The sequence below is a fragment of the Mobula hypostoma genome, chromosome 12, assembly GCF_963921235.1.
Source record: "Mobula hypostoma chromosome 12, sMobHyp1.1, whole genome shotgun sequence".
Classification (NCBI taxonomy): domain Eukaryota; kingdom Metazoa; phylum Chordata; class Chondrichthyes; order Myliobatiformes; family Myliobatidae; genus Mobula; species Mobula hypostoma.
Window position 1 is genome coordinate 88,503,315 of NC_086108.1, and position 26,807 is coordinate 88,530,121.

At 41.6% G+C, this 26,807-nt stretch overlaps 1 protein-coding gene across 2 annotated transcripts in view; it reads right to left on the minus strand.

Annotated features, from left to right (window-relative positions):
- Positions 1 to 26,807, minus strand: part of LOC134354983 (putative ferric-chelate reductase 1) — a 57,879-nt gene that overhangs the window by 13,545 nt on the left and 17,527 nt on the right. For both annotated transcript variants that reach the window (XM_063064574.1, XM_063064575.1), the window contains exons 8-12: positions 20,755 to 20,896; positions 19,001 to 19,114; positions 4,633 to 4,748; positions 3,497 to 3,583; positions 1,357 to 1,454 (exon numbers count right to left, since the gene is read on the minus strand). In XM_063064574.1, the coding sequence (XP_062920644.1) occupies positions 1,357 to 1,454; positions 3,497 to 3,583; positions 4,633 to 4,748; positions 19,001 to 19,114; positions 20,755 to 20,896 (557 nt within the window). The remainder of the gene's footprint in view (positions 1 to 1,356; positions 1,455 to 3,496; positions 3,584 to 4,632; positions 4,749 to 19,000; positions 19,115 to 20,754; positions 20,897 to 26,807) is intronic.

Consider the following 26,807-nt stretch of genomic DNA (forward strand, 5'->3'; position numbering starts at 1 on the left):
CCATGTTCTGCTTTCAGGACCTCCTCCCCTTTTCTACCCATGTCCTTGGTATCAAGGTGTACCTCAGCTTCTGGCTACTCCCCCTCCCTTTTCAAGATATTGGGGATTTCAGGATATTCAGAAACATTGTGGACCCTGGCACCTAAGAGGCAAACTACTATCCAGGTTTCTTTTTCACATCTACAGAGGTCCATGGTATAAAAAAGGTTGGAAACCCCTGATTTGTGACCAACTTTCACAACACTGTTCAACAACGTAGAATACTAGTGCATGAATATTAAAATGCAGAGTTAATTAAAATCAGATAACAAGTGGCTCAATGAAAGTCATTTAAATTTCTAACATCAGTGACATGCTAGAAGTGCTAGGTTTGGACTTGCAAATCTTGAACTGTTGTTAAGTCAGGTGGTTCTGAGGCAGATAAAGGCCCACCAGCCCAGGATCTTATACAGATTAGGCATCAAGGAGTTTCTAATGCTCCTTTTTATGACTATCAATATTGACATCATACAGACAACCAATTTGCATTTAAGTGCACCAGTCCAACACGAGAACAACAGTTAAAGTTGGCTAGATTTAGGGCTGGGCTTACCATTTGTTATAGCTTATGAAGCGGGTAGACTTTTTTCCTCACCATTCAGGTCAGATCAAATAGATCTGCAAGTCCCCATTTGGAGAAATGACTGAAAGACTCATGTCCTCACTTTGTTTACAGTTAAGAGAAGATGGAGATGCCCTTTAATGCTTGTACAAGCAGGAACATTGGTTTGTTCTCAGCTTTGGTGGTGTAATAAGACTTCTTGGACCAACCTAATGCAAGGAGGACCAGTATCCCAATAAAATGAGATATCCCCTGTTCAGTACAGGACTGTTTGTGATCAAGAGCAACAGCAGAATTGTCGAGTTTCCTGATGGGAATAGAAAACTCTGGTGACTCCTGACAGGCTTAGAAAAAGCAGGCGCTCAGGTGCTTCTCTTCCTGGACAAGCTCAAAGCAAAGCATTGGACAAGAATCAAAACTTGAAAAGTAACTACATGCATGCTTCTAATTGGAAGCCAAATACTGGAAATGCGGCTAAAAATATTGAAAAAGGGTCATCTAAATTCTGCTCTCAGCCTCCAGAAATTCAACAAGCTGACAACATACCTACTGACTATGCAACATAAATGCCACCTTCCTGTTGGAAATGCACACCCTCCTAGACAAACTGAACATTCTCAAGTGTTATCAGAATTAGACTGCCTGGTCTTTGTTTAATTATCGAACAGATGCCTAGAGAATGATCACTGCCAGAACAAAACCCAGGTTTTAAACAGAAAATATCACCCAACATTAGAAGTTGCCATTTAACTGACCTCTTGTGATCTGGTGGAGGACGAAAGATGGCTGCTGTAGGTTGAATCAGTGCTAGCCCCATAACTATACATCCCAACACAGGGTGAGACCCGGCACCCTACAAAAAAAGAAAAGGAAAAAAAAAAATTCACATGCAGAGAAATGCAGTACTTCACAAATCTAGTGAAGAAAGGTGGTATTGGCGGAACATTGTTTCATTCGGTGGTCTACATGTATACGGTTGAATAACAATAAACTTGACTACTTAATCCAAGGTAAATCAAGTTGTTTGTTCTGAAATGAAAAACATTAAATATTCTATCCTCATTACTATCAAACCTAAATGGAAACAAGTTTTGCTTGAAATGTCAGTGACCAATCTGATGAATTATTCTCAATCCTCTCCTCTTTTGCTGTATAACTAGTTTGTTATCTATTCCGCTGCTCAACCTCACACGCCAAGTACCTTCAACATCAGTTAACCTAGCTGATCACCTTTAAAAGTGATTCCAAAGTTCATAAACAAGCCAGGATTAAAGGAACATTAGCAAGATGGAACCAAATTTCCAGTCAGAAATTAATCAGAGGCAGACTCAATCCTAACATCCCAACACCCTACAGACATCTAATAACTCAAAAGGGTTAGAACAGTTCAGCACAGGAAGAGGCCATTTAGCCCACAGTGTTGTGCCGAACCAGCTAAAAAGCAAATCAAAGATACCCAAACATTAATCCCTCTTACGTAAACAAAGCCCATATCCCTCCATCTTCCTTATATCCATGTTCCCATCACAACATCTCTTAAAAGCCTCTGATGTATTTGCCTCTACAACCATACCAGGCAGCGCATTCCAGGCATCCACAACTCTAAGTAATTAAAGGAAAAACTTGCCCCTCACATCCTCCTTGAATCTACTCTCTCACCTTCTTAGACATCTCAACCCCAGGAAACAAATACTCCCTGGCTATTCAGTCTATTTTATAAACCTCTATCAAACCTCTGCTCAAGCCTCCAGAGAGGGGGAAAAAAAAATCAACCCAAGTTTATCCGGCCGCTCCTGATAGCACATGCCCTCTAAACCAGGCAGCATCCTGGTAAACAACTTCTGCGCCCTCTCCAAAGCCTCAACGTCCTTCCTATAGTGGGGTAACCAGAACGGTACGCAATACTCCAGATGTGGCCTAACCAGAGTTTTATAAAGTTGCAACACAACCTCTTGACTTTTGAAGATTGAATATTTTTTCTTGAAGAATGCATTTACAACAAGCACTCCGTCACCATTCAGGACAACAAAGCCCTCGTAGCTGGCACCCCATCCAGCCTAAACATACATTGCCCCACCACCATCTCACTGGGCACTGCAGTTACTCATCTCAGCTCTTTTCACAGCACAAACTTGCAACTTCTTCTGTCTGGGTCAAAGGCAGCAGGAGAACGCTTACATCTGCAGTGTTCTCTGATCACATCATCTTGGGGCACAAATTCTACAACCCCCTCCCTAGGGCAGAGCAGGAATACATTTATTACAAGAGTTACAGAGAGTCAAGCTGTTGGTTCACTACCATCTTCATGGACAAAAGTTGGTACACTGCTAGTGACACTCGTATTCCAAAACTGAATAAAAGACACACATGACAGGCAAAGTCAGTAAACTCCTCAGAAGTAGAAATTTAAAAAAAAATAATAACTTCAGTTCCAGAATCTGGAAATTCAAAAAACTCTGCATCAGGCAGCATCTGCTGAGAGAAAGAATTAACATTTCAGAGCATGGATCCTTTAGGTGATATGTCTTTGACCTGAAGCATCAACATAGTTTCTACAAATGCAACCTGACATACTGAGGCCACTTCCTCAGAAATAAAATCATGTTGCTTAGTGTGAAATGGTGTCAGCTTGGAGGACCAACTGTCACAATACAGAGATGGTTAACTCAAACTACTTAACTGATCATTACACCAGAGGGTTGAAATTCGTTTAAGGACTGTCACAATACATAAAACAAATTATGCTTGTTATACATGTTGCAAGATTTTTGAGGAAATTACATTTCATATCAACATTTGATTTTGGGGCTGAAACTTAAAAAAGGAATGTTACATGCACAAGAATGTTTCAAATTATTTAACCAATAAACACATTTAAAAAATATCAAAACTTACATGACTCCAACCTTTTACTTGGACGAATGCCAGCACAAAGCCAATTATTGTCAATACAACAGTCAGTATCATCAGAGGCCAGTGCAACTAATTAAAGAAGAAAAAAACTATATTACCTTTACATGCTAGATATGTTAATAATATAAATCTCACAAAAACATGCAAGGATTCGGATTTGATAATTAAAATAAAAATGAAGAAACTCTTCTGACAACACTTGCAGTAATAAACAGAGTGCCCTGTGCATAGCTCGAAATCCTGAGATTTGTGGGCATATTAAATTTGGTAACAAAGTGCAGAACCCCTCCAGGAGGCCCTCCATAATTCAAAATGGGACAAATTTTAAATTCTCTCATTTGATTTTTCTTGTTTTCCAGATCTATCTTTTGAGGTATTAAATACTGTTGTGTACCCAACCTACTTACTTTGATTTACCTGAACCTAAACAATATCATAGATTGTGGATATGTCAACGATAGTTTTGATTGTATCATCCAGCATTTATATTCTATACTTGACCTATGAAAATGTGCCTTCTATCTACCTGTGTTTTTACTCTTATTGTGCTGGATACCTTTAGATTAGATTTCTACACATCATATCCAATATGCTGTTCTAGCATTTTGCATTTTATTTGACCAGAATTTACACTGAGTCTGGAAGGCTGCTGTGCTATTTGCCCCACAAATATGATGAACTGAGACCGAGGCTCCAGGGATTTGGGCCTAGGGAATTAGTTTGGTTTGGAAAGCTGTGCTCACTTCTATTGTATGTGTTGTTTGTAATTATTTTTCTCTCTGCGCATTGGGTGTTGGTCTTTATTGTTTTTTTAAAAATTGATCCTTCCTGGTTTCTTGCTTTGTGGCTGTCTGTAAACAGCCAAATATCAAGTTTGTACAATTTATGCATTCTTTGATAATAAATGTACTTTGGGAATCAATGATTAAGTTGAGAATCAAAGAAGTTATCCCAAACTTCAAAAAGCCCGAAGCACATGTTAAAAAAAATTTTTTAAATCTGAAGTCAAAGTTATTAAAAGACAATGCTCGAGTTGAAAAATGGTAGCAATGAAGCACATGGAAAATACAGTGGAGTAAAATAACACATTCTGAAATCAGAAAATCTATAAATTGTACCTGAAACCAAAGGTCCTTGCCAAAAATCTTTTTTGTATTTCCTATGCACTTAAAATACTGGGCAATCAGCATACCAATACTTCCAGTCGTCATCCAAGCTATTAACATCAGTGCACCTTTAAAGAGAAATGAAAGGGCTTTATTTATTATATACCATTTTAATAGCACAACTTTGGATGGTTTATTTCTGGGTTCAGTTTCTCCAATGAGGGAGAAGTCTGGTGTACTCCCTTGACCAAAAGTTATAGTACAGATTTATCACATGTACATGGAAACATACAGTGAAATGTACCATTTGCATTGAGATCCAACACATCCTAGCACCTGCTGGGAGCAGCTGGCAAGGTTCTGGTTCCAACATAAAGTAAACAATATCATAGATTGTGGATATGTAACAATAGTTCTGATGGCATCTTTGAAGCCACGTGTCAGTCACAAGAGTGAACTGTCCAGGGGTGGCCATACGTCAATTTTTTTCCCCACACACAAGTTCAGATGTGCCATACAACTCTTGTACCCCATTCAATTCTGGTAAAAAATGTTAATATAGAACCCGTGCATTGGGGTGGGGGGAATGCGTCTGAACTCATATGAAAAAATTGATGCATAGAATGTAAAAGGTTAAGCAAATGATCAAAGACTGGTTTACTCTCAGTTCCCAAGCAATGGAAACTATGAAACAATTGATCTTCCACTGATACCTGCAATAATTCTATTGAGTAATGTTTTGCAATGGACCCTAAAGTTAATTTAATATTCATTGAAAGTTTTGCACTCTCTTGACATTACAACCATTGCCATTGAACCTTACACTCATACTTTCACAGGTTAACCTGTTTGATAATATAAATAGCTGGTCGGAAAATTAATTTAAGGAAATTCAATTAAAGTTGGTCACAAATAAATTGGACATAGACTTTGAACTGACTAAAGAATACCTTTGTTCATGAATAAGAGTGGCTCACTAATAGTGTAAGCACCAGGTCTTCCTCATCGCCAGATCTGTCAGAGAAATCACTCAAAAACACCAGTTTCGGACGGAAGTAAAGAGAACTTTATTCATGATATCATGGGGAGTGTAACCACTAACAGTGGGTTTTGAACTCCAAATATACAGGGAGCACAGCTCCTTTTATACACGTACAAATTGATTTGCAAAAGCAAAGTCTGTTCGATTCCCTTGTGAATTACCTTGTTTCCCTTGTGAATTACAAAAGCTAGGTTCTCATGCAGTTCCCTTGGGATAAGCTGCACCCATTGCAACAGCCAAAGTTTTAAAATATTCTGTCAAAGACAGTTTGCCCATCTGCCTGAGGCTGATTCTTACAAAATAAGCTACTGCAGGAAGAGTATTTATTCTCTGAATTGTCTCTGCTAAAAGCCAAGCCCATATCTATATAAACTATGCTGCAAACTAGTTTCCACACTCACAAAAGGCAATATTAACCCAAAATACTCTGCAGATGCTGGGGTCAAAGCAACACTCACAACACGCTGGAGGAACTCAGCGGACTGGGCAGCATCTGTGGAAACGAATAGTCAATGTTTCAGGCCGAGACCCTTTGTCAGGACTGAAGAGGGCAGGGGCAGGGACCCTATAAAGAAGGTGGGGGGAGGGTGGGAAGGAGAAGGCTGGTAGGTGCCAGGTGAAGAACCAGTAAGGGGAAAGATCAAGGGGAGGCAGGGAGGTGATAGGCAGGAAAGGTGAAGAAGGAATGGGGGAAAGCACAATGGGTAGTAGGAGGAGGCGGAACCATGAGGGAGGTGATAGGCAGCTGGAGGAGGGGGTGGAGTGAAACTGGGATGGGGGAAGGGAGGGGGAAGGGAATTACCAGAATTTGGAGATGTTTGGAATGTTTATGCCAAGGGGCTGGAGACTACCCAGACGGTAGATGAGGTGTTACTCCTCCAACCTGAGTTTCGCCTCATCGTTGCAGAAGAGGAGGCTATGTATGGACATATCCAAATAGGAATGTGAAGCAGAGTTGAAGTGGGTGGCAATCGGGAGGTCCTGTCTGATGCACCATACAACTCTTGTACCCTGTTCAATTCTTGTAAAAATGTTAATATAGAACTTGTGCGGTGGGGGGGGGGGGCGGTAGAAGAAAAACACACCTGAACACGTGTGAAAAAAATTGATGCAAATGATCAAGTACTGGTTTAACCTCAGTTCCCAAGTAATGGAAATTATGAAACAATTGATCTTCCACTGATACCTGCAATAATTCTATTGATTAATGTTTTGCAATGGACCCTAAAGTTAATTTAATACTCATTAAATTAACATTAAAAGTTTTGCACTCTCTTGACATAACATATACATGGTAAACGGTAGGGCATTGAAGAATGCAGTAGAACAGAGGGATTTGGGAATAATAGTGCATAGTCCCATGAAGGTGGAATCTCATGTGGATAAGATGGTGAACCTACTTTATTAGGTTAACCTGTTTGAAGAAAGCTTTTTGTATGCTGGCCTTTATAAATCAGAGCATTGAGTATTGGAATTGGGATGTAATGTTGAAATTGTATAAGGCATTGGTAAGGCCAAATTTGGAGTATTGTGTACAGTTCTGGTCACTGAATTATAGGAAAATGTCAATAAAATTGAGAGAATACAGAGGAGATTTACTAAAATGTTGCCTGGGTTTCATCTCCTAAGTTACAGAGAAAGGTTGAACAAGTTAGGTCTTTATTCTTTGGAGTGTAGAAGGATGAGGGGGGACTTGATAGAGGTATTTAAAATGATGAGGGGGATAGATAGAGTTGACGTGGATAGGCTTTTTCCATTGAGAGTGGGGGAGATTCAAACAAGAGGACATGAGTTGAGAGTTAAAGGGCAAAAGTTTAGGGGTAACATGAGGGGGAACTTCTTTACTCAGAGAGTGGTAGCTGTGTGGAACGAGCTTCCAGCAGAAGTGGTTGAGGTAGGTTCGATGTTGTCGTTTAAAGTTAAATTGGATAGATATATGGACAGGAAAGGAATGGAGGGTTATGGGCTGAGTGCAGGTCGGTGGGACTAGGTTAGAGTAAGAGTTCGGCATGGACTAGAAGGGCTGAGATGGCCTGTTTCCATGCTGTAATTGTGATATGGATATACAACAACAATTGCCATTGAACCTCGTACTCATTAACTACTTTATTAGGATAACCTTTTTGATAATACAAATAGCTGGTCGGAAAATTAATTTAAGGAAATTCAATTAACGTTGGTCACAAATAAATTGGACAGACTTTGAACTGACTAAATACCTTTATTCATGATATCATGGGGAGTGTAACCACTAACAGTGGGTTTTGAATTCCAAATATACAGGGAGCACAGCTCCTTTTATACACGTACAAATTGATTGCAAAAGCAAAGTCTGTTCGATTCCCTTGTGAATGACCTTGTTTGCCTTATGAATTACAAAAGCTAGGTTCTCATGCAGTTCCCTTGGGATAAGTTATACCCATAGCAACAGCCAAAATACTGCAGGTACAGTATTTATTCTCTGAATTGTCTCTGCTAAAAGCCAAGCCCATATCTATAACAAACTAAGCTGCAAACTAGATTCCATACTCACAAAAGGCAATATTAACCCTCTGTCTATCAAAATATTAACTCACAATCTTTTCCTCCACACTGTGAATCTTAAGTTTTTATTAATATTGGTTAAAATTTGGTTGATACAGTACTATACAAATGTCTTGGGCACTCTAGCTATATACATGCAACCAAGACTTTTGCACAATACTGTACCTTAAACCTTTCATTTCTGGAATTATTCTCATGAAACTTCCCTGGACCTTCTTCAATGCCAGGACGTCTTTTCTTAGACAAGAAGCTGAAAACTGTTCACAATGCTCCAAGTGCAATCTGACCAATACACACTGTACTGTATTCTATCTGACACTTCTTTGCCCATTCTTTTTATCTGGCCAAGACCTTCTGCAGACTCCCTTCTTCCTCAAAACTACCTGTGCCTCCATGCATCTTCGCATCTTCCACAACCTTGGCCACAAAGCCATCAATTAACCGTATAACAATTACAGCACAGAAACAGGCCATCTCAGACCTTCTAGTCCATGCCAAGTTCTTACTCTCACCTAGTCCCACCGAACTGCACTCAGCCCATAACCCTCCATTCCTTTCCTGTCCATATAGCTGTCCAATTTAACTTTAAATGACAACATCGAACCTGCCTCAACCACTTCTGCTGGAAGCTCGTTCCACACAGCTGCCACTCTCTGAGTAAAGAAGTTCCCCCTCATGTTACCCCTAAACTTTTGCCCTTTAACTCTCAACTCATGTCCTCTTGTTTGAATCTCCCCCACTCTCAATGGAAAAAGCCTATCCACGTCAACTCTATCCCCCTCATAATTTTAAATACCACTATTAAGTCCCCCCTCACCTTCTACGCCCCAAAGAATAAAGATCCAACTTGTTCAACCTTTCTCTGTAACTTAGGTGATGAAACCCAGGTAACATTCTAGTCAATCTTCTCTGTACTCTCTCTATTTTGTTGACATCTTTCCTATAATTCAGTGACCAAAACTGTACACAATACTCCAAATTTGGCCTCACCAATGCCTTGTACAATTTCAACATTACATCCCAACTCCTATACTCAATGTTCTGATTTATAATGGCCAGCATACCAAAAGCTTTCTTCACCACCCTATCCACATGAGATTCCACTTTCAGGGAACTATACACCATTATTCCTAGATCCCTCTGTTCCACCGTATTCTTCAATGCCCTACCATTTACCATGTATGTCCCATTTTGATTAGTCCTACCAAAATGTAGCACCTCACATTTATCAGTATTAATCTCCATCTGCCATCTTTCAGCCCACTCTTCTAACCAGCCTAAATTTCTCTGCAAGCTTTGAAAACCTACTTCCACAAGTCCACCCTTCTTAGTATCATCTGCATACTTACTCATCCAATTTACCAACCCATCATCCAGATCATTAATGTATATGACAAATAACATTGGACCCAGTACAGATTCTGAGGCACACTACTAGTCACCGGCCTCCAATCTGACAAACAGTTATCCACCACCACTCTCTGGCGTCTTCCATCCAGCCACTGCTGAATCCATTTTACTACTTCAATATTAATACCTAACGATTGAACCTCGCTAACCAACCTTCCATGTGGGACCTTGTCAAAGGCCTTACTGAAGTCCATATAGACAACATCCACTGCTTTACCCTCCTCAACTTTCCTAGTAAGCTCTTCAAAAAATTCAGTAAGATTTGTCAAACACAACCTTCCACGCACAAATCCATGTTGACTGTTCCTAATCAGACCCTGTCTGTCCAGATAATTATATATCCCATCCCTAAGAATACTTTCCATCAACTTACCCACCACTGACATCAAACACACAAGCCGATAATTGCGAGGTTTACTCTTAGGACCCTTTTTATACAATGGAACAACACGAGCAATACACCAATCCTCCGGCATCATCCCCGTTTCTAATGACATTTGAAATATTTCTGTCAGAGCCCCTGCTATTTCCACACCAACTTCCCTCAAGATTCTAGGGAATATCCTATCAGGACCCGGAGACTTATCCACTTTTGTATTCGTTAAAAGCTCCAGTACTTCTTCAATCGTCATAGTTTCCATAACTTCCCTCCCCGTTTCCCTTATCCTACCCAATTCAATATCCTTCTCCTTCGTGAATACCGAAGAAAAGAAATTGTTCAGAATTTCCCCCATCTCCTTTGGCTCCACACATAGCTGTCCACTCTGATTCTTTAAGGGACCAATTTTATCCCTCACTATCCTTTTGCTATTAATATAATGGTAGAAACCCTTGGGATTTATTTTCACCTTTCTTGCCAAAGCAACCTCATATCTTCTTTTAGCTTTTCTAATTTCTTTCTTAAGATTCGTTTTACATTCTTTATATTTCTCGAGCACCTCATATACTTCATGATGCCTATATTTATTGTAGATATCTCTCTTTTTCCGAACCAAGTTTCCAATATCTCTTGAAAACCATGGCCCTCTCAAACTTTCAACCTTTCCTTTCAACCTAACAGGAACATGAAGATTCTGTACTCTTAAAATTTCACCTTTAAATGACCTCCATTTCTCTATTACATCCTTCCCATAAAACAAATTGTCCCAATCCACTCCTCCTAAATCCTTTTGCATCTCCTCAAAGTTAGCCTTTCTCCAATCAAAAATCTCAACCCTGAGTCCAGACCCATCCTTTTCCATAATTATATTGAAACTAATAGCATTGAGATCACTGGACCCGAAGTGCTCCCCAACACAAACCTCCATCACCTGCCCTATCTCATTCCCTAACAGGAGATCCAACACTGCCCCTTCTCTAGTTGGTACCTCTATGTATTGCTGAAAGAAAAACAACTATCTTGCACACATTTTACAAACTCCAAGCCATCCAGCCCTTTTACAGTATGGGCTTCCCAGTCTATGTGTGGAAAAGTAAAATCTCCCACAATCACAACCTTGTGCTTACTACAAATATCTGTTATCTCCTTGCAAATTTGCTCCTCCAATTCTCGCTCCCCATTTGATGGTCTTAATACACCCCTATAAGTGTTACTACACCTTTCCCATTCCTCAATTCCACCCAAATAGCCTCCCCAAACCAGCCCTCTAATCTATCCCGCCAGAGCACCACTGTAATATTTTCTCTGACAAGCAATGCAACACCTCCCCATTCAAATCTATCATGCAAATCATTTACAATGCGATAAGAAATTTTCCCAGCCCCTACAGAATGCCACTAGTCATTGGCAGCCAACCAGAAAAGGCCCCCCTTTATTCCTACTCTTTGTCTCCTGCCAGTAAGCCAATGCTGTATCCATGCTAGAATCTTTTTCATAAACACATTTGGACTCTTATCTTGTTTAAGCAGCCTCATGAGTGACACCTTGTCAAAGGCTTTCTGAAAATCCAAGTAAACAACATATACTGACGCTCCTTCATCTATCATGTTGTAGAAAAGTACAGCACAGAAACAGGCCCTTCAGCCCATCCAATCTGTGCTGAATCATTATTTAACCTAATCCATTGACCTGCATTCAGACAATAGCCCTCCATACCCTCCCATTCATGTACCTATTCAAACTTCTTAAATGTTAAAAATTGAACCCACATCCAACAATTGCATTGCAGTTCATTCCACATTCTCACCACCCTCTGAGTGAAGTTCCCCTCAAAACATTTCACCCTTTGCTCTTGACCAATGACCTAGTCACAGTCTCACCCAAATTCAGCGGAAGAACAGCAGGCCAGGCGGCATCTATAGGAAGAGGTATAGTCGACGTTTCGGGCTGAGACCCTTCGTCAGTCCTGACGAAGGGTCTCTGCCCGAAACATCAACTGTACCTCTTCCTATAGATGCTGCCTGGCCAGCTGCGTTCCACCAGCATCTTGTGTGTGTTGCTTGAATTTCCAGTATCTGCAGATTTCCTCGTGTTCAGCAGAAAAAGCCCGCTTTCATTTACCCTATCTAGACCCCTTAATTTCCTGAAAGAATTCCAACAGATTTGTCAGGCAAGATTTCCCCTTCAGAAAATCATGCTGACTTTGGCCTATTTTATCAGGTGCCCCAAATACCCCAAAACCACATCCTTACTAATGGATTCCAACATCCTCTCAACCACTGAAGTTAGACTAACTGACTCAATTTCTTTTCTTCTGCCTCCTTCCAGTCTTAAACAGTGGAGTGGCGTTGAAATGTTCCAGTTCTCTAGAACTATTCTAGAATCTAGTGACCTCCTGGGACTTTCATGTCTCTGGAGCTTACAGAGAATGGTTTGAAAAACAACAAATATCCAGTGACTGGCAATTCTGTGGGAGAAAATTCTTTGTTAAAGAGAGAGGTCAAGGAGAATTGCCCGACTATTTTAAGTAGACAGGAAGACAGTAACAACTCAAACACCCACGCGTTACAACAGTGGTGTGCATAAGAGCATTCTGAATACACAGCCTGTCAAATCTTGAAGTGGATTGGCTACAGCAGGAGATCATGAACATAAACTCGGTGCCCATTTTATTAGGTAAATCAGGATATTCTTTAATGACCACAGCTCAGCATTTAATACCATCATGCCCTCAAAACTAAAATACGAGCTTCAAGACCTTGGCTGCAATAATCCCTTGAGAAACTGGATCCTCATTTTCCTCACTTGCAGACACCAGTCAGTTCGGATTGGCAATAACATCTCCTCCACAATCTCCATTAGCACTCATGCATCACAAGGCGATGTGCTTAAGCACCCCGTTCTACACTGACTTATTGACAACACCACTGTTGCAGGTCAATTCAAAAGGTGATGACAAATAAACATACAAGACATAGGAGCAGAATTGGGCTATTTGATCGATAGAGTCTGCTCCATCACTTCATCATAGCTGATCCAGATCTTCCTCTCTGCCCCAATTTCCTGCCTCTGCCCTGCATCTCTTCATGCCCTGACCAACCAAGAATCTATCAACCTCTGCCTTAAATACACAGCTGCCTGTGGCAAAGAATTTCAGATTTACCACTCTCTGGCTGAGGAAATTCCTCATCGCCATTATAAAAGGACACCTCTTGATTCTGAAGTCTTGTCCTCATGTTAGACTCTCTCACCATAGGAAACATCCTCTCCACATGCACTATCAAGGCCTTTCACCATTTGATAGATTTCAATGATGTCACCCCTCATTCTACTAAATTCTAGTTAATATAGGCCCAAAGCCATCAAACGTTCTTCATATGACAAGCCATTCAATCCTGGAATCATTTTTGTGAACCTCTTTTGAACCCCCTCCAGTTTCAGCATATCCTTTCCAAGGGACTCCAAACTGTTCACAATACTACGAGCAAGGCCTCACCAATGCTTTATAAAGTCTCAACACTACATTCTTGCTTTTAATGTTCAAATCCTCTTGAAATGAATGCTAACATTGCATTTGTCTTCCTCACCAGACTCAAATTAAACTGAAGAATCCTGCACAAGGACTCCCAAGTCCCTTGGCGCCTCAGTTTTTTTTTGTATTTTCTATTTAGAAAGTAGTCAATCCTTTCATTTCTTCTACCAAAGTGCATAATCATACACTTCCTGACACTGTATTCCATCTGCTACATTCTTTGCCCATTCTCCTAATCTGATTAAGTCCTTCTGTAGCTCCTCTGCTTCCTCATACAACATAAAAAGAATCGGTCCCAACACAGATCCATGTGAAACACTACTAGTCACCAGCAACCAACCAGAAAAGGCTCCCTTTATTCCCACTCTGCCTCTTGCCAATCAGCCACTGCATTATCCACGCTAGTTTCTTTCCTGTAATACCACAGGCTCATAGCTTAAGCAACCTTGTGTGTAGCACCTTGTCAAAGACCTTCTGAAAATCCAAGTACACAAAGATTCTCCTCTGTGTAACCTGCTTGTTATTTCTTCAAAGAATTCCAACAGATTTGCCAGGCAAGATTTTCCCCTGATGAAACCACGCTGACTACAGCCTATTTTATCATATACCTCCAAGTACCCCATAACATCATCCTTAATAATTGACTCCAACATCTTCACTGAGGTCACACTAACTGGCCTATTATTTCCTTTCTTCTGACCCTCTCCCTTCTGGAGGAAAGCAGTGATATGTGCAAGATTCTAGTCTTCCAGAACCTAGTGATTCTTGAAAGATCATTACTGATGCCTCCACAATTTCTTCAGCCACGTCTTTCAGATCCCCAAGGTGTACACCACCTGGTCCAGGTGACTTAACTACTTCAGACCTTTCAGTTCTCCAAAAACCTTCTCTCCAGTTATGGTAATGTGACGAGAATACACATAAATTAAGATGTTTGCTGGCCTGGGCTAGCACCAGTGGCATCAGCAGTTGGTCTGCCACCTGTCCTCAGGGGAGGGAGAGATAAGGAACACAATGAAACAGCATTTGGAGATGTTAATGAAGGAGCCATCAGTCTGGGTAATGTCAAGATCGGCTCCCCCTTTGAACCCTGAACTGTTTGAAGTGATGGACAGGCGATACCCCAGCAGGGGGATAAAAAGAGACAGGTTCGCTAGGGCAACACACACGACACCCCGAGGTAACGAGACCCTGGAAGCGGTGCGCCTCTCACAAGTCGGTGGGAAGCTCTTGGACGGCTGATCGCGGGATCAGCCTTAAACGCACAGGGTGGAAAGGTACGATCAGCGGGAACCTGGTGTGTGTCCGCCCTTGCCTGGGGTGCCAGGTTCACTGCAGAGGATCGACCGCATCTGGAGGAGGGGTCACAGTCGGTGACCTCAGGTGACATCACAAAGGACCCGCCCGAAAGCTGCTTGTGAGCAATATCGCAGGTCTGTGTGTGGAAGCCATTTTGAATGATCATTCATTCTCGTTCTCTCTCTCCCTCCCCCCACATTGTCCATCGCCATGGCAACGATTAATGCGAACTGAACTGAACTTTGCGTCACTTTGAAACTGGTCATTTACCCCTAGACAACGATAGAGCTTGGTTGATTCTGTTATCTTAATTCTGTGCACATGTGTGTTTATCATTGCTGAACTGTTGCATTCTTTATCCTTTCGATTACTGTGTTGCTTGTTTCTTTAATAAAACTTTCTTAGTTCTAGTAATCCAGACTCCAACTGAGTGATCCATTTCTGCTGGTTTGGCAACCTAGTTACGGGGTACGTAACATAAGTGGGGTTCTCGTCCGCGATTTTGAACGCTAAATTTGGGACGGAGTAAATTGATTGGGTCAAAATTCTTGAAAGAAAGAAAAGACAAACAGCAGAAATGGAGGCTGAGGAATTTATAAAGGCGCCGACCTTGGAGGCATTAGAGGATGCCAGGAAATCGGAATTGGTAGCTGTGGCCAAACGGTTGAATCTTGCTAAGGGGAAGTCGACAATGAGGAGAGAGGAGATACACAGAGCTATCGTAGAGCCCTATGTACCTAAAGGCGTGTTTCCCCAAGGCGAGCTGGAGGTGGTGTCTATTGAAAAACCTGCTGGAGACGCGGTACAGGTGCAGCTCGAAAAACTGAGACTCGAGCACGAGTTCCGGGTACGGCAGTTGGAGCGAGAAGAGAAAGAGAGGGACAGACAGTTACAGCGAGAAGAGCAGGAGAGAGAGTTAGAAAGGCAAGAGAGAGAGAGACAGTTGGAGAGAGAAGAGAAAGAGAGGCAATGGGAGCGAGAAGAGAGAGAGAAACAGAGGGAAAGGGAATTTGAGCTGGAGAAGTTAAAGATAAGGGCCGAGCAGGGGCTCGTGCTGAACCAAGGTGGAGGGTTCCGGGCGACCCAGGAGGTTAGGTTGGTTCCCCCATTTGACGATACCGACGTGGATCGGTACTTCCTCCATTTCGAAAAAGTGGCTATAAGTCAGGACTGGCCGAGGGATAAGTGGGCTGTTTTACTTCAGTATGTACTGAAAGGGAAAGCCCAAGAAGCTTACTCAGCTTTGTCCGCGGAAGATGCCCAGAGGTATGAGGTGGTGAGAGAGGCCATCCTCAGGATTTATGAGTTGGTCCCGGAGGCATACCGGCAGAGGTTCCGGAATTGCGAGGAAGCAGTGGGACCGCACGTATTTAGAGTTTGCCCGTGAGATGCAGACATATTGTGAGTGTTGGTGCGCCTCGAAGGGGGTAGAGGGGGATTATGACAGACTGCTACGGCTGATCCTGATTGAGCAGTTTAAAGGTTGTGTCCCTGAGGGTATGAGACCCTATCTAGATGAGAAAGAGGCAGCCACGTTAGCCGCAACTGCTAAGTTAGCGGATGAGTATGCGTTGACGCATAAAATGAAGTTTGCCCGAAGTAAAGGCTACCAGAAGGGTAGTCAGGACGGTGGGGAGAGTCCGCCGGAAAAGTCAGAAAGTAAGCCGGGGACTAGTGAGAAGGATAAGGTAGACCGGGAGCAGTCTGGCAGGAAGTCTCCTGGGGTCGTCTGTTATAATTGCGACGGCAACGATTACTGCGAACTGAACTGAACTGAACTTGGTGTCACTTTGAAACTGGTCATTTACCCCTAGACAACGATAGAGCTTGGTTGATCCTGTTATCTTAATTCTGTGCACATGTGTGTTTATCATTGCTGAACTGTTGCATTCATTATCCTTTCGATTACTGTGTTGCTTGTTTCTTTAATAAAACTTTCTTAGTTCTAGTAATCCAGACTCCAACTGAGTGATCCATTTCTGCTGGTTTGGCAACCCAGTTACGGGGTATGTAACAGTAACTTCACACACTTCATGACCCCTGACACCTAGAACTCCCTCCATACTGCTACTGTCTTCCAGTGAAGACTGATACAAAATACTTATTCATTTCGTCCGCCATTTCCTTGGTCCCCATTACCACCTCCCCAGCATAGTTTTCCCAATGGTCTGGCAGAGGGAGATTGGAAATGTGACTGTGTGATACCATTACAATAACCTCTTACTCAAGACAAAGGAGCTGATTATTGACTTCAGGAGGAAACCAGAGATTCATGAGCCAGTCCTCAAAAGGATCAGAGGTGGAGAGGGTCAGCAAATTTAAAATCCTCAGTGTTATTGAATTGGACCTGTCCTGGACCCAGCACACAAGTGCAATTATGAAGAAAGCACAACAGTGCTTCTACTTCCTTTGGAGTTTGCGAAGATTTGGCATGACATCTAAAGCTTCCACAAACCTCTACAGATTATGCATTGGAGAATACATTTACTGGCTGCATCACAGCCTGGTATAGAAACACTAATGCCCTTGAACAGAAAATCCAATAAAAAGTAGTAGATGTGGCCCAGACAATAATGGGCAAAACCCCCGCCATCATTGAACACATCTACAAGAAACGTCCGATTAGGAAAGCAGCATCTATCATCAGATCCCCACCACACAGGCCATGCCTTCTTCTCAATGCTGCCATCAGGAATGTAGTAAAGGAGCCTCAGGACTCACATCACCAAGTTCAGGAATAGTTATTTCCTCTCAACAATCACGCTCTTGAACAAAAGGAAATAACTTCATTTGCCCCATCATCGGAATGTTCCCACAACCTATGGACTCACTTTCAAGGACTCATCTCATGTTCTCAATATTTATTGCTTTTTATTATTTCTTTTTTATATTTGCATGATTTGTTGTCTTTTGCACACTGATTGAGCACCCAAGCTGGTGTGGTCTTTCAATGATTCTGTTATGGTTATTATTCTATTATGGATTTATTGAGTGTGCCCACAAGAAAATGAATCTCAAGGTGGTATACGGTGCTATGCATGTACTTTGAACTTTACTTTCTGTACCTAATAAAGTGGCCACTGAGTGCATTTCTGTTCCACAGTTTATATTGCACTACAGGGCACACTTGCTACAAATCTCACAAGATCCAGAGGTTCACTGCCAAAAGAACTGTAATATAAATACAAGTTAAGCACATGTCAGAAGTCATCTGAGCAGTGGCTGCAAAGTTTTGTACAGATGCTGAGATTTTCCCCATGACATTATTCAGGCTTTTAAAATTTGAAGCTCAAAACTCACATGTCCCTCTTCATTGGTTTCTCCATCCAGTAGGATGGCCCACAGACTGCCATCCTGGTTACACAGTTAAAAATAATACCATGATAAGTCAACGGTGAACAGCCATCTTCTGTCTACAGCATGTGGGATTCTTCAGTACAAACCATGTGCCAAATTAAGCAATTTATATTGTAGCACAATTGTCTTAGAGAGCCCCACCAACTGATGAAAAACAGATAAATGATTTTATGTTGTTGGCCAAGGTCAGCATTTATTGGACTTCTTCAATTGGGCCCCAAGTCCACTAGATTATTGGGTCACACACACAAAATACTGGAGAAATCCAGCAAGTCAGGTCGCATCTACAAACGATGTTTGTATGAGTGGACTAAACAGTTGACATTTCGGGCCATAACCCTTCCTCAGAATGTAAATATCAGACTTGATGAAGGGTCTTCACCTGAAACATCAACTGTTTAGTCCCCTCCATAAACACTACCCGATTTCCTCCAACACTTCATGCACATTGCTCAAGATTTCCAACATCTGTAAAATCTGTTCTGTTTGAATTATTGAGTCAGGTCATATGTCGTCCAGACCAGGCAAAGATAGCTGATTTCCTTCTTTGAAGTATTAGATGGGATATTACATCAATCCAGAAGTAGCATGACTATGTCATTGAGAAGACTTCAACTCAAAATTCCAGAAATTTAGAATATCAAGTACTTGGATTTCAATTCTCCAAATCCACACTAGAGTTCACTACTTCAAATGTTGCAGAACTTTACCTGCTAGTCCAGTCAATAACATACACGACTACTCCACATACACTGGGTAAACAATGATTAGTTAAATGCTAATATTCAGTGGTGAAATTACCTGTCACAACTCTTACCGTGAGTCTTGATAAGGACAGGTGTGTCATTGTTCCCAGAGGCTGACTGTGCAACTGCTACATTTACTTTCTCCATTGATATGAATGGAGAATCTTGATGCTTGTTTATTCTTCCTGAAAAATGAAAATTGTTAGAAAGTTACACTAAAACAATAATTTCCATGATAATGAAGCCGATTCTAATGCACATTTTGGGATGTCATTTTGGCAAAAGATGTTGTTGCTCATTACTACTACAACATTATCTCTCTGCCATCTCATCTACTCTAATTCCTCCATCCCACAATCTTGTAGAGCTGATTGTGGACTTCAGGAAGGGCAAGACGAGGGAACACAAACCAATCCTCAGAGGGATCAGAAGTGGAGAGTGTGAGCAATTTCAAGTTCCTAGGTGTCAATATCTGAGGACATAACATGGACACAACATATTGATGCAGCTATAATGCAAGTCAAGACAGCAGTTATATTTCATTTGGAGTTTGAGGAGATTTGGTTTGTCAACTAAAACACTCAAATTTCTACAAATGTACCGAGCAGAGCATTTGGACTGGCTGCATCACTATCTAGTATGGGGGAGTGGGGGGGGGGGGGCAGGGGGAGGGATGCTACTGCACAAGATCAAAGTTGTTGCAGAAACTTGTAAAATCAGTCAGCTCCATCATCATTTCTAACATCTGTAGTATCAACAACAACTTGAAGGAGCAATGCCTTAAGGCAGTGGTGTCCATCATTAAGGATCCCCACCACCCAGGACTCTGTTGCACACACACACAACTCAGTTTTGTCCCTCCTCTATATTTATCATGTATTTCATTGTACTGCTGCCATAAAGTTAACACATTTCATGACACAAACATGAGGAAATCTGCAGATGCTGGAATTAAGCAACGCACATAAAATTTGCTGGTGAACGCAGCAGGTCAGGCAGCATCTCTAGGAAGAGGTACAGTCGACGTTTCGGGCCGAGACCCTTTGTCAGGACTAACTGAAAGAAAAGCTAGTAAGAGATTTGAAAGTGGGAGGGGGAGGGGGAGATCCAAAATGATAGGAGAAGACAGGAGGGGGAAGGGATGGAGCCAAGAGCTGGACAGGTGATTGGCAAAAGGGATATGAGAGGATCATGGGACAGAAGACCTAGGGAGAAGGGGGACGGGGGGAAGCCCAGAGGATGGGCAAGGGTTATAGTGAGTGGGACAGAGGGAGAAAAAGAAGGTGCAAATAAATAAATAAATAAATAAATAAATAAATAATGGATGGGGTACGAGGGGTTGGTGGGACATTAGCGGAAGTTTGAGAAGTCAATGTTCATGCCATCGGGTTGGAGGCTACCCAGACGGAATACAAGATGTTGTTCCCCCAACTCCAATTTCATGACATATGCCAGTGATATTAAACGTGATGTTAAGATCTGGGCTCATTTCCCACTGCTGACTGCAAGGAGTTTGTACATTCTCCCCATGGCTGCATGGGTTTCCTCGGGGTGCTCCAGTTTCCTCCCACATGTCAAAGGCACACAGGTTAGGGTTAGTAAGTTATGGGCATACTATGTTTGTACTGGAAGTTTGGTGATATTAGTGTGCTGCCCAGCAAAGTCCTCACTGATTTGATGCAAACACATTTCACTGTGCACTTTGATGTATATATGTAATAAAGAAAGCTAATCTGTACATCTTTATTTCTCATGTTTCATACAGATTAGAATATGTTTGGGCTGTACCTCAAGAAGTTATTGCAGATGTCACTGCGGCACTTACCACCACTTGAAGTTCCATAAGCAAAAAATAAGTAGTACGTATTATTGGCAGCTCTTTGGGCTGTTGAAATGACGTTTCTTGTTACAAATGAGCATTGAATTATTCCATTTTTATTTGCCACACTTATACCATCTACTTCACCCTGTAAAATAAATCATTATGTTTACACAATACAGAATTAATAATGTATATGTTTCAAGTGCTCCACCCTTGGCCATGGTTGGGTTAATGGCATTGGTAGCTGACATAATCAAGGATCCCTCCCACTTTGCTCATTCTTTTTCTCCTATTCTGTTGGACAAAAGATGGAACAGCTTCAAAGATTAGCTTTGTCACATATACATTGAAATGTACAGTGAAATTTGACATTTGCTTTACTGGTGCCAACATAGCGTGCCCACAGCCCACTAACTGTAACCACTTGTCTTTGGAATGTGGGAGGAATCTTGAGCACCCAGAGGAAACCCACAAGGTCATGGGAAGAACACAGGAACTTCTTAAAGAGAGCAGCAGGAATTGAACCCCATTAGTGATCTCTGGCACTGTAAAGCAACTATGCCAACCACTGTGCCACTCCAAGCCTGAAGGAATGTACAACCAGACTCATGGAGAACTTTTATCCCACTTTCATCAGGCTCTTGATCAGACCTCTCATATACTAAAGATGAGCTCTTGATCTCTCATTCTTTTCCATCATGGCCCTTGCATTGTTTACACACCCTCTCTAGCTTTAACATTATATTCTACACTGTCTTCTCACTACTTCAATGTACAGTAATGTGTCATTGTCTATCTACATTGCACACAATCGAAAGCTTTTCATTACATTTGCTACATGTGACAATAATAAGCCAATGTGAATGCATTTTTATTTCGGCTGTTATGTACCCCCAGGGTTCATATTTCCTGGGGACTGTCACTTTAAAACGTCGGGAAAATGAGACACTGTTTGAGCTGCTGCAGAGAGAGAGGGTCAAAGCCTGCCTTCCAGGTGGTGTTTATACAAACTCTAAAGTGTGTTTACACTTATACAAGGACGCTGCCTGCTTGTGAGTTCTTACAGAGAGAGCGCGCAACGAGCAGCTCGTGGGTTGCCATGGTGACTGAGGGTGGCGTTAATTGATGGACAGCTGGTGTTCAGCATGCTGAGATAAATACAAGGTCAGCTGGTTGTTAAACAGAGACACATGGTTTTGGACACTGGATGAGCTTGGTGTGCTCACAGAAGGGTGGGTTTTGGAAGACTGATCTGGAGAATTGATCAGCGGCTCTCACAGTGTGGAAAAGGTGTGACTGGTGGGAAGTTATCAGTCTTGCCTGGGTTGATAACTTTACCACAGAAGACGGTCTCCTTTTATGTGGTCACATTCAGTGACTTTAAAGGAAGAGGGGAGAGGAAGGTTTGAGACAGAAGAAACGTAGTGACAAAGAGGTCACTGTTTGGACTCTCTCTCTAAGTAGCCCATAAGAGTGAGTTTGAGTTCCATTTGAATGCAAAGGTGTGACTGTCACATAGTTAATCCACAGGAGTGGGTTCTCTGGTGAGGGGAGTACCTTTGTGAATACCACTTGTGTTACCCTTGTTTGGGTGTGGTAGTTCACTGAAGAAAGGCACCCCTGTGGCAAATCACTGTTGGACTTATTTTGTATGTCGTGGAACTGGATAAGTGGCTATCACGTCATGTGTTTGGGGTAACCGTGTGGAATCTACTGGTGTGTCGACCCTTGCCTGGGTGATGGTTCCCTTGGAGTGTCCCCTTTGTGATAAGCTACTGTTGGTGATAATCCATACCTGGATTCTGTTGGACTGTCCTGTAGCCACCACTTTGGGATAACCTATAGCTGAATTTGGGTGTGGTACCACTTGTGTTGACAGGATGCTCGTGGAAGATCACTGTCGGTGATATTTTGTGTGTGGAGTGGAACAACTTCAGAGATAAAACCTTCTACTATTGTCATTTTGTATTGCTATCGTGGAATATCGACATAATTGCCTTCTCACAACATTTGCCTTTTCGATTACAAATATCGCTCATTAATTAACCTGAGCATTGAACTGAACTATCTTACATTCCATCATAAGACTGTATCCCATTACCTAAGGTTGACTTTTATATATTCCCACATTTATATATGCATGAACTTTGCTAACCTGTTTGATTTATCTAATTTTATATTACTGTATTGCGTAGTTACTAATAAAATAGCTTTAGTTAACAGCAATACCAGACTCCAGGCATTTTCCATTTCTGCTGACTCTATAACCCGTTACGAGTTACGTAACAGGACGGACAACATTCATTCAGGTGCCTTGCCGTTCGGCATGGGCGATCGTGTCTCTCCATTCATCATGGTCCCTGACCCTCCGAATCGTAGTTGTTGCCTCCCCTGTTTCTAACCATGATGTTATTCCATCTATCATTTTCATTCTCTGTCAGCCTCTGCTTCTTTTTCCTTCCAGCTTTTCAGTTGTAACTAAATGTTCTAATGTCTCTCTTCGCATGATGCGTCCAAAGAATTTTGATTGATGTTTTCTAATTTATTTTTTTTATATAAAGGTAATGCAAGTTTTGTTTTCGTTCTCTGTAGAACTTCTTCGTTGGTTATCCTGTCCGTATACGATATGCATAGCATTCTTCTGAGGAACCACATCTCTGCTGCATTGATTCTTTTTTCCATTGCATTTGGGATGGTTCATGACTCGCAGCCATACATCAATATAGGAAGAATGTAGCAGCTGAGAGCTCTAAGGCAGATGTCAATTGCTATTTTCTTGTTCTTTAAGATGTTTCTCATTTCTGTAAATGCTATTCTTGCCAGTGCTATTCTTGCTTTTATGTCTGTTTCGCATTTGCCATCAGATGTTACCCATGATCCAAGGTACTTGAAGTTGTGAACTTATTTCAGGATTTCATTTCCCAATACGATCCTACAGTTTGGGATATCAGGTTTCTTTGATATTACCATTACTTCAGTTTTCTTTTTGTTTAAGGTTAGGTCAAGTCTTTCGCTCTGTGTTGATGGTAGATACTAGTTTCTGTAAATTTACTTCACTGTTTGCTATCAGCACTATCATCCGCATAGCGGAGGTTGTTGATATTGTATCCTCCTATACTTATTCCAGGTAGGTCTTGTATGTTTCTCATGTTTTTACTGTACAGGAAGAACAGGTCTGGTGACAGAACACAACCCTGTCTGACTCCTCGCTTTATTGGCTGATATTCACCAATCTCATTGTCTATCCGTATGGTTGCACTTTGTTGCCAGTAGAGATTGCTGATTATTCTTAGATCTTTTCTGTCGATATTAATATCTTTAAGCATTTTCATGATGACTTGGTGTTTCACTGTGTCAAAGACTTTTGTGTAGTCAATGAAACAGAAGTATAGGTCTTGTTGTACTTCTATTGACCTTTCAATAATATTCCTAAGAATATAAGTAGCGTTTGATGTTCCCTTGCCTTCGACAAAGCCGCACTGTTCTTCACTGATCTCCGGTTTAATTTTGTTTCTTATTCTGAGCATGATGATTCCAAGTGGAATTTTTGTGAGGTGGCTCATTAAACTAATTGTTCTGTGTTGTCCACACTCTGTTACACCTGGTTTCCTTGGCAACGCAATGAATACTGTCTTTAAAAGATCTCCTGGTACTTTGCCACTGTTGTATATTCTATTCAATAAGATTGTTAATTTCTCTACACCAAAATCTTCTAGCGCTTCATACAGTTCAACTGGAATGTTATCTGGTCCTAATAATTTCCCCTTTCACATTTTCTTCATAGCATGTTCCACTTCTTTCAGTATTACTGAGCCCTCGTTGTTGTTGCCAATATCAAAGTTGTCCTCTTGGTCTTTGTTGTCATATAGGTCTTTGATGTATTTATGACCATCTTTGCATTATTTTTCCTTTTTCCATAATTGCAGAGCTGTCTTTTGCTTTTATACATCCTGTTGTTGCCCCGCTTTCCTTCCGATTTGTGACCTCTTTGATCTCGTGGTGCATACGTTTGCTATTGTTGGTCTTCTGCCATTGTTCTATTAACTCACATTTATTCTTAAGCCACTTTTCTTTAGCTTCCTTGCACTTGGTTGTTATCTGTGCATGCAAGGATACGTAGGCTTTTTCGTTTTCCTTATATTTTCTTCTTTGTTCCGTAAGATTCAGAATTTCTTCTGTCATCCATTTCTTTTTAGCTTTTTTCTGTTGTTTGGGAATCACCTCTTGTGCTGTTGTGTTATGCTGTCTCTGAGATTTTCCCATTGCTGTTCTATAATGTCAAGTAGGGTATCGTGCACAATCCTGATTTGATGGAGGCAGACGTGAGAGCACGGAGGAACATCTGGTGAAACTTCTGAAATGCCTGTTTCGCTGCCCCTATTATTGTGTGATCCAGAATCTCTGGAGGGGAAGGCCCCGAGTCCTCGGCTTTGCTTGTTGCCCGGCGGCTGGGGCGGGGTCAAAGCGCTCGGCAGAGATGGTGCTCGGTGTCAAAGGGCTGGTCGGAGGCTCGAAGTTTTCGGACAGACTCAAAGTGGTCTGTGGTCGGATGCTTCCAGGGTGCTGCATCAGCAAGTTTGCGGCGCTGGAGGTTCATGGCAGGAAGAGTTTCTCCCTTCTACCGTCTACGTGAAATGATGGGCTATCGGGACTTCGAGACTTTTTTTTTTAAAACCATGCCCATGGTCTGCTCTTATTAAATTATGGTATTGCTTTGCACTGTGGTAACTATATGTTATAATTATGTGGTTTTGTCAGTTTTATTCTTGGTGTCCTGTGTTTGTGATATCATACTGGAGGAACATTGTATCATTTCTTAATGCGTGCATTACTAAATGACAATAAACGAGGACTAAGTGTCCTCATAATCTAATCTAATAGTGATGTTTTGTAGCGCCTCGAATTTGTTCTTCACTGTTTTTTGGAATTCATTTTTGATGTCACTGTTTTTTTCTCAAAAGTCCCAAATTCAGCTTTGGCTCCTCTCGGTCTTTTAAGCTCCGAGTCTCAGGCACATCACGCTGATTATTGGTACGTGATCACTAAAGCAGTCTGCACGTTTTGCATGATTTCAGAGCATTTCCATACCTTCTCCTTGTAAGCACGTAATCAATCTGGTTTCTGGTGTTGTCCCCTGGGCTCTTCCATGTCCATAGTTTTCTTGGGTGTTGCTTGAAGACGGTATTACCAATTATATAACCTTTTTCTGCGACTCATGTAGCTAGTCGTTCACCTCTGATTTTTCTCACCTATCCCGTAATGCCCAATTTTGTCCTCGTCCCTGGTCTTGCCTACTTTTGCATTGAAGCCATCTGAATAATGGTATTTTCAGCGCTTTTACATGGTCTTAATGCTGTTTCTAGTTCATCACAAAATTGATCGATGCCTTCTTCCCTGCTGTCTGCTGTTGGGGCATAAACTTGAACGATGTTAATGTCAAAAGGTTTTGCATGTAGTTTCACAAGTAACATTCCATCTGATTTGTCCAATAGTCTTTTATTAATTTTGCATGTTCTTCATCTAACATAATTCCAATACCTTTTTCATGTATTTCCCCTCCTGAGTAAATGATGGTATATCCCTCTGAGCTTGTTTTACCAGCTCCTTTCCACCTCCTCTCGCACATTTCCAAGATGTTGCTTTTTTAATCTTTCCATTTCCTGTCTGATGTTGTCTAGTTTACCAGGTTGGTTAAGGGTTCTTGCATTCCAGGTTGCTAGTCTGATCTTCTTTGCTTTTAATCTGCCAGCAGTTGCTGGATAACGGTTGAGGTTGACCTGTGGTGCATGAGATCCTCTACCGGATGAGGCTCCTTCGGTGAAGGCTCCATTCACATCTTTGAGCTGAGATCGTAGTTGATTTGAGTTCATGATTGTACAAAGGAGGAATACTGAAGTGGTTTCCCATTGCCTTCTTCAGTTGCAGTGTCCATACTGGACAGGTAACCCTGGCCATTGATCAGCAGATTCATCTGCCCAGCATTTTTAGTTTCACAACCATAAATTCCAATTGTAGAATCTGCTTGTAAAACCATCCACCACCTGCAAACCATGGCT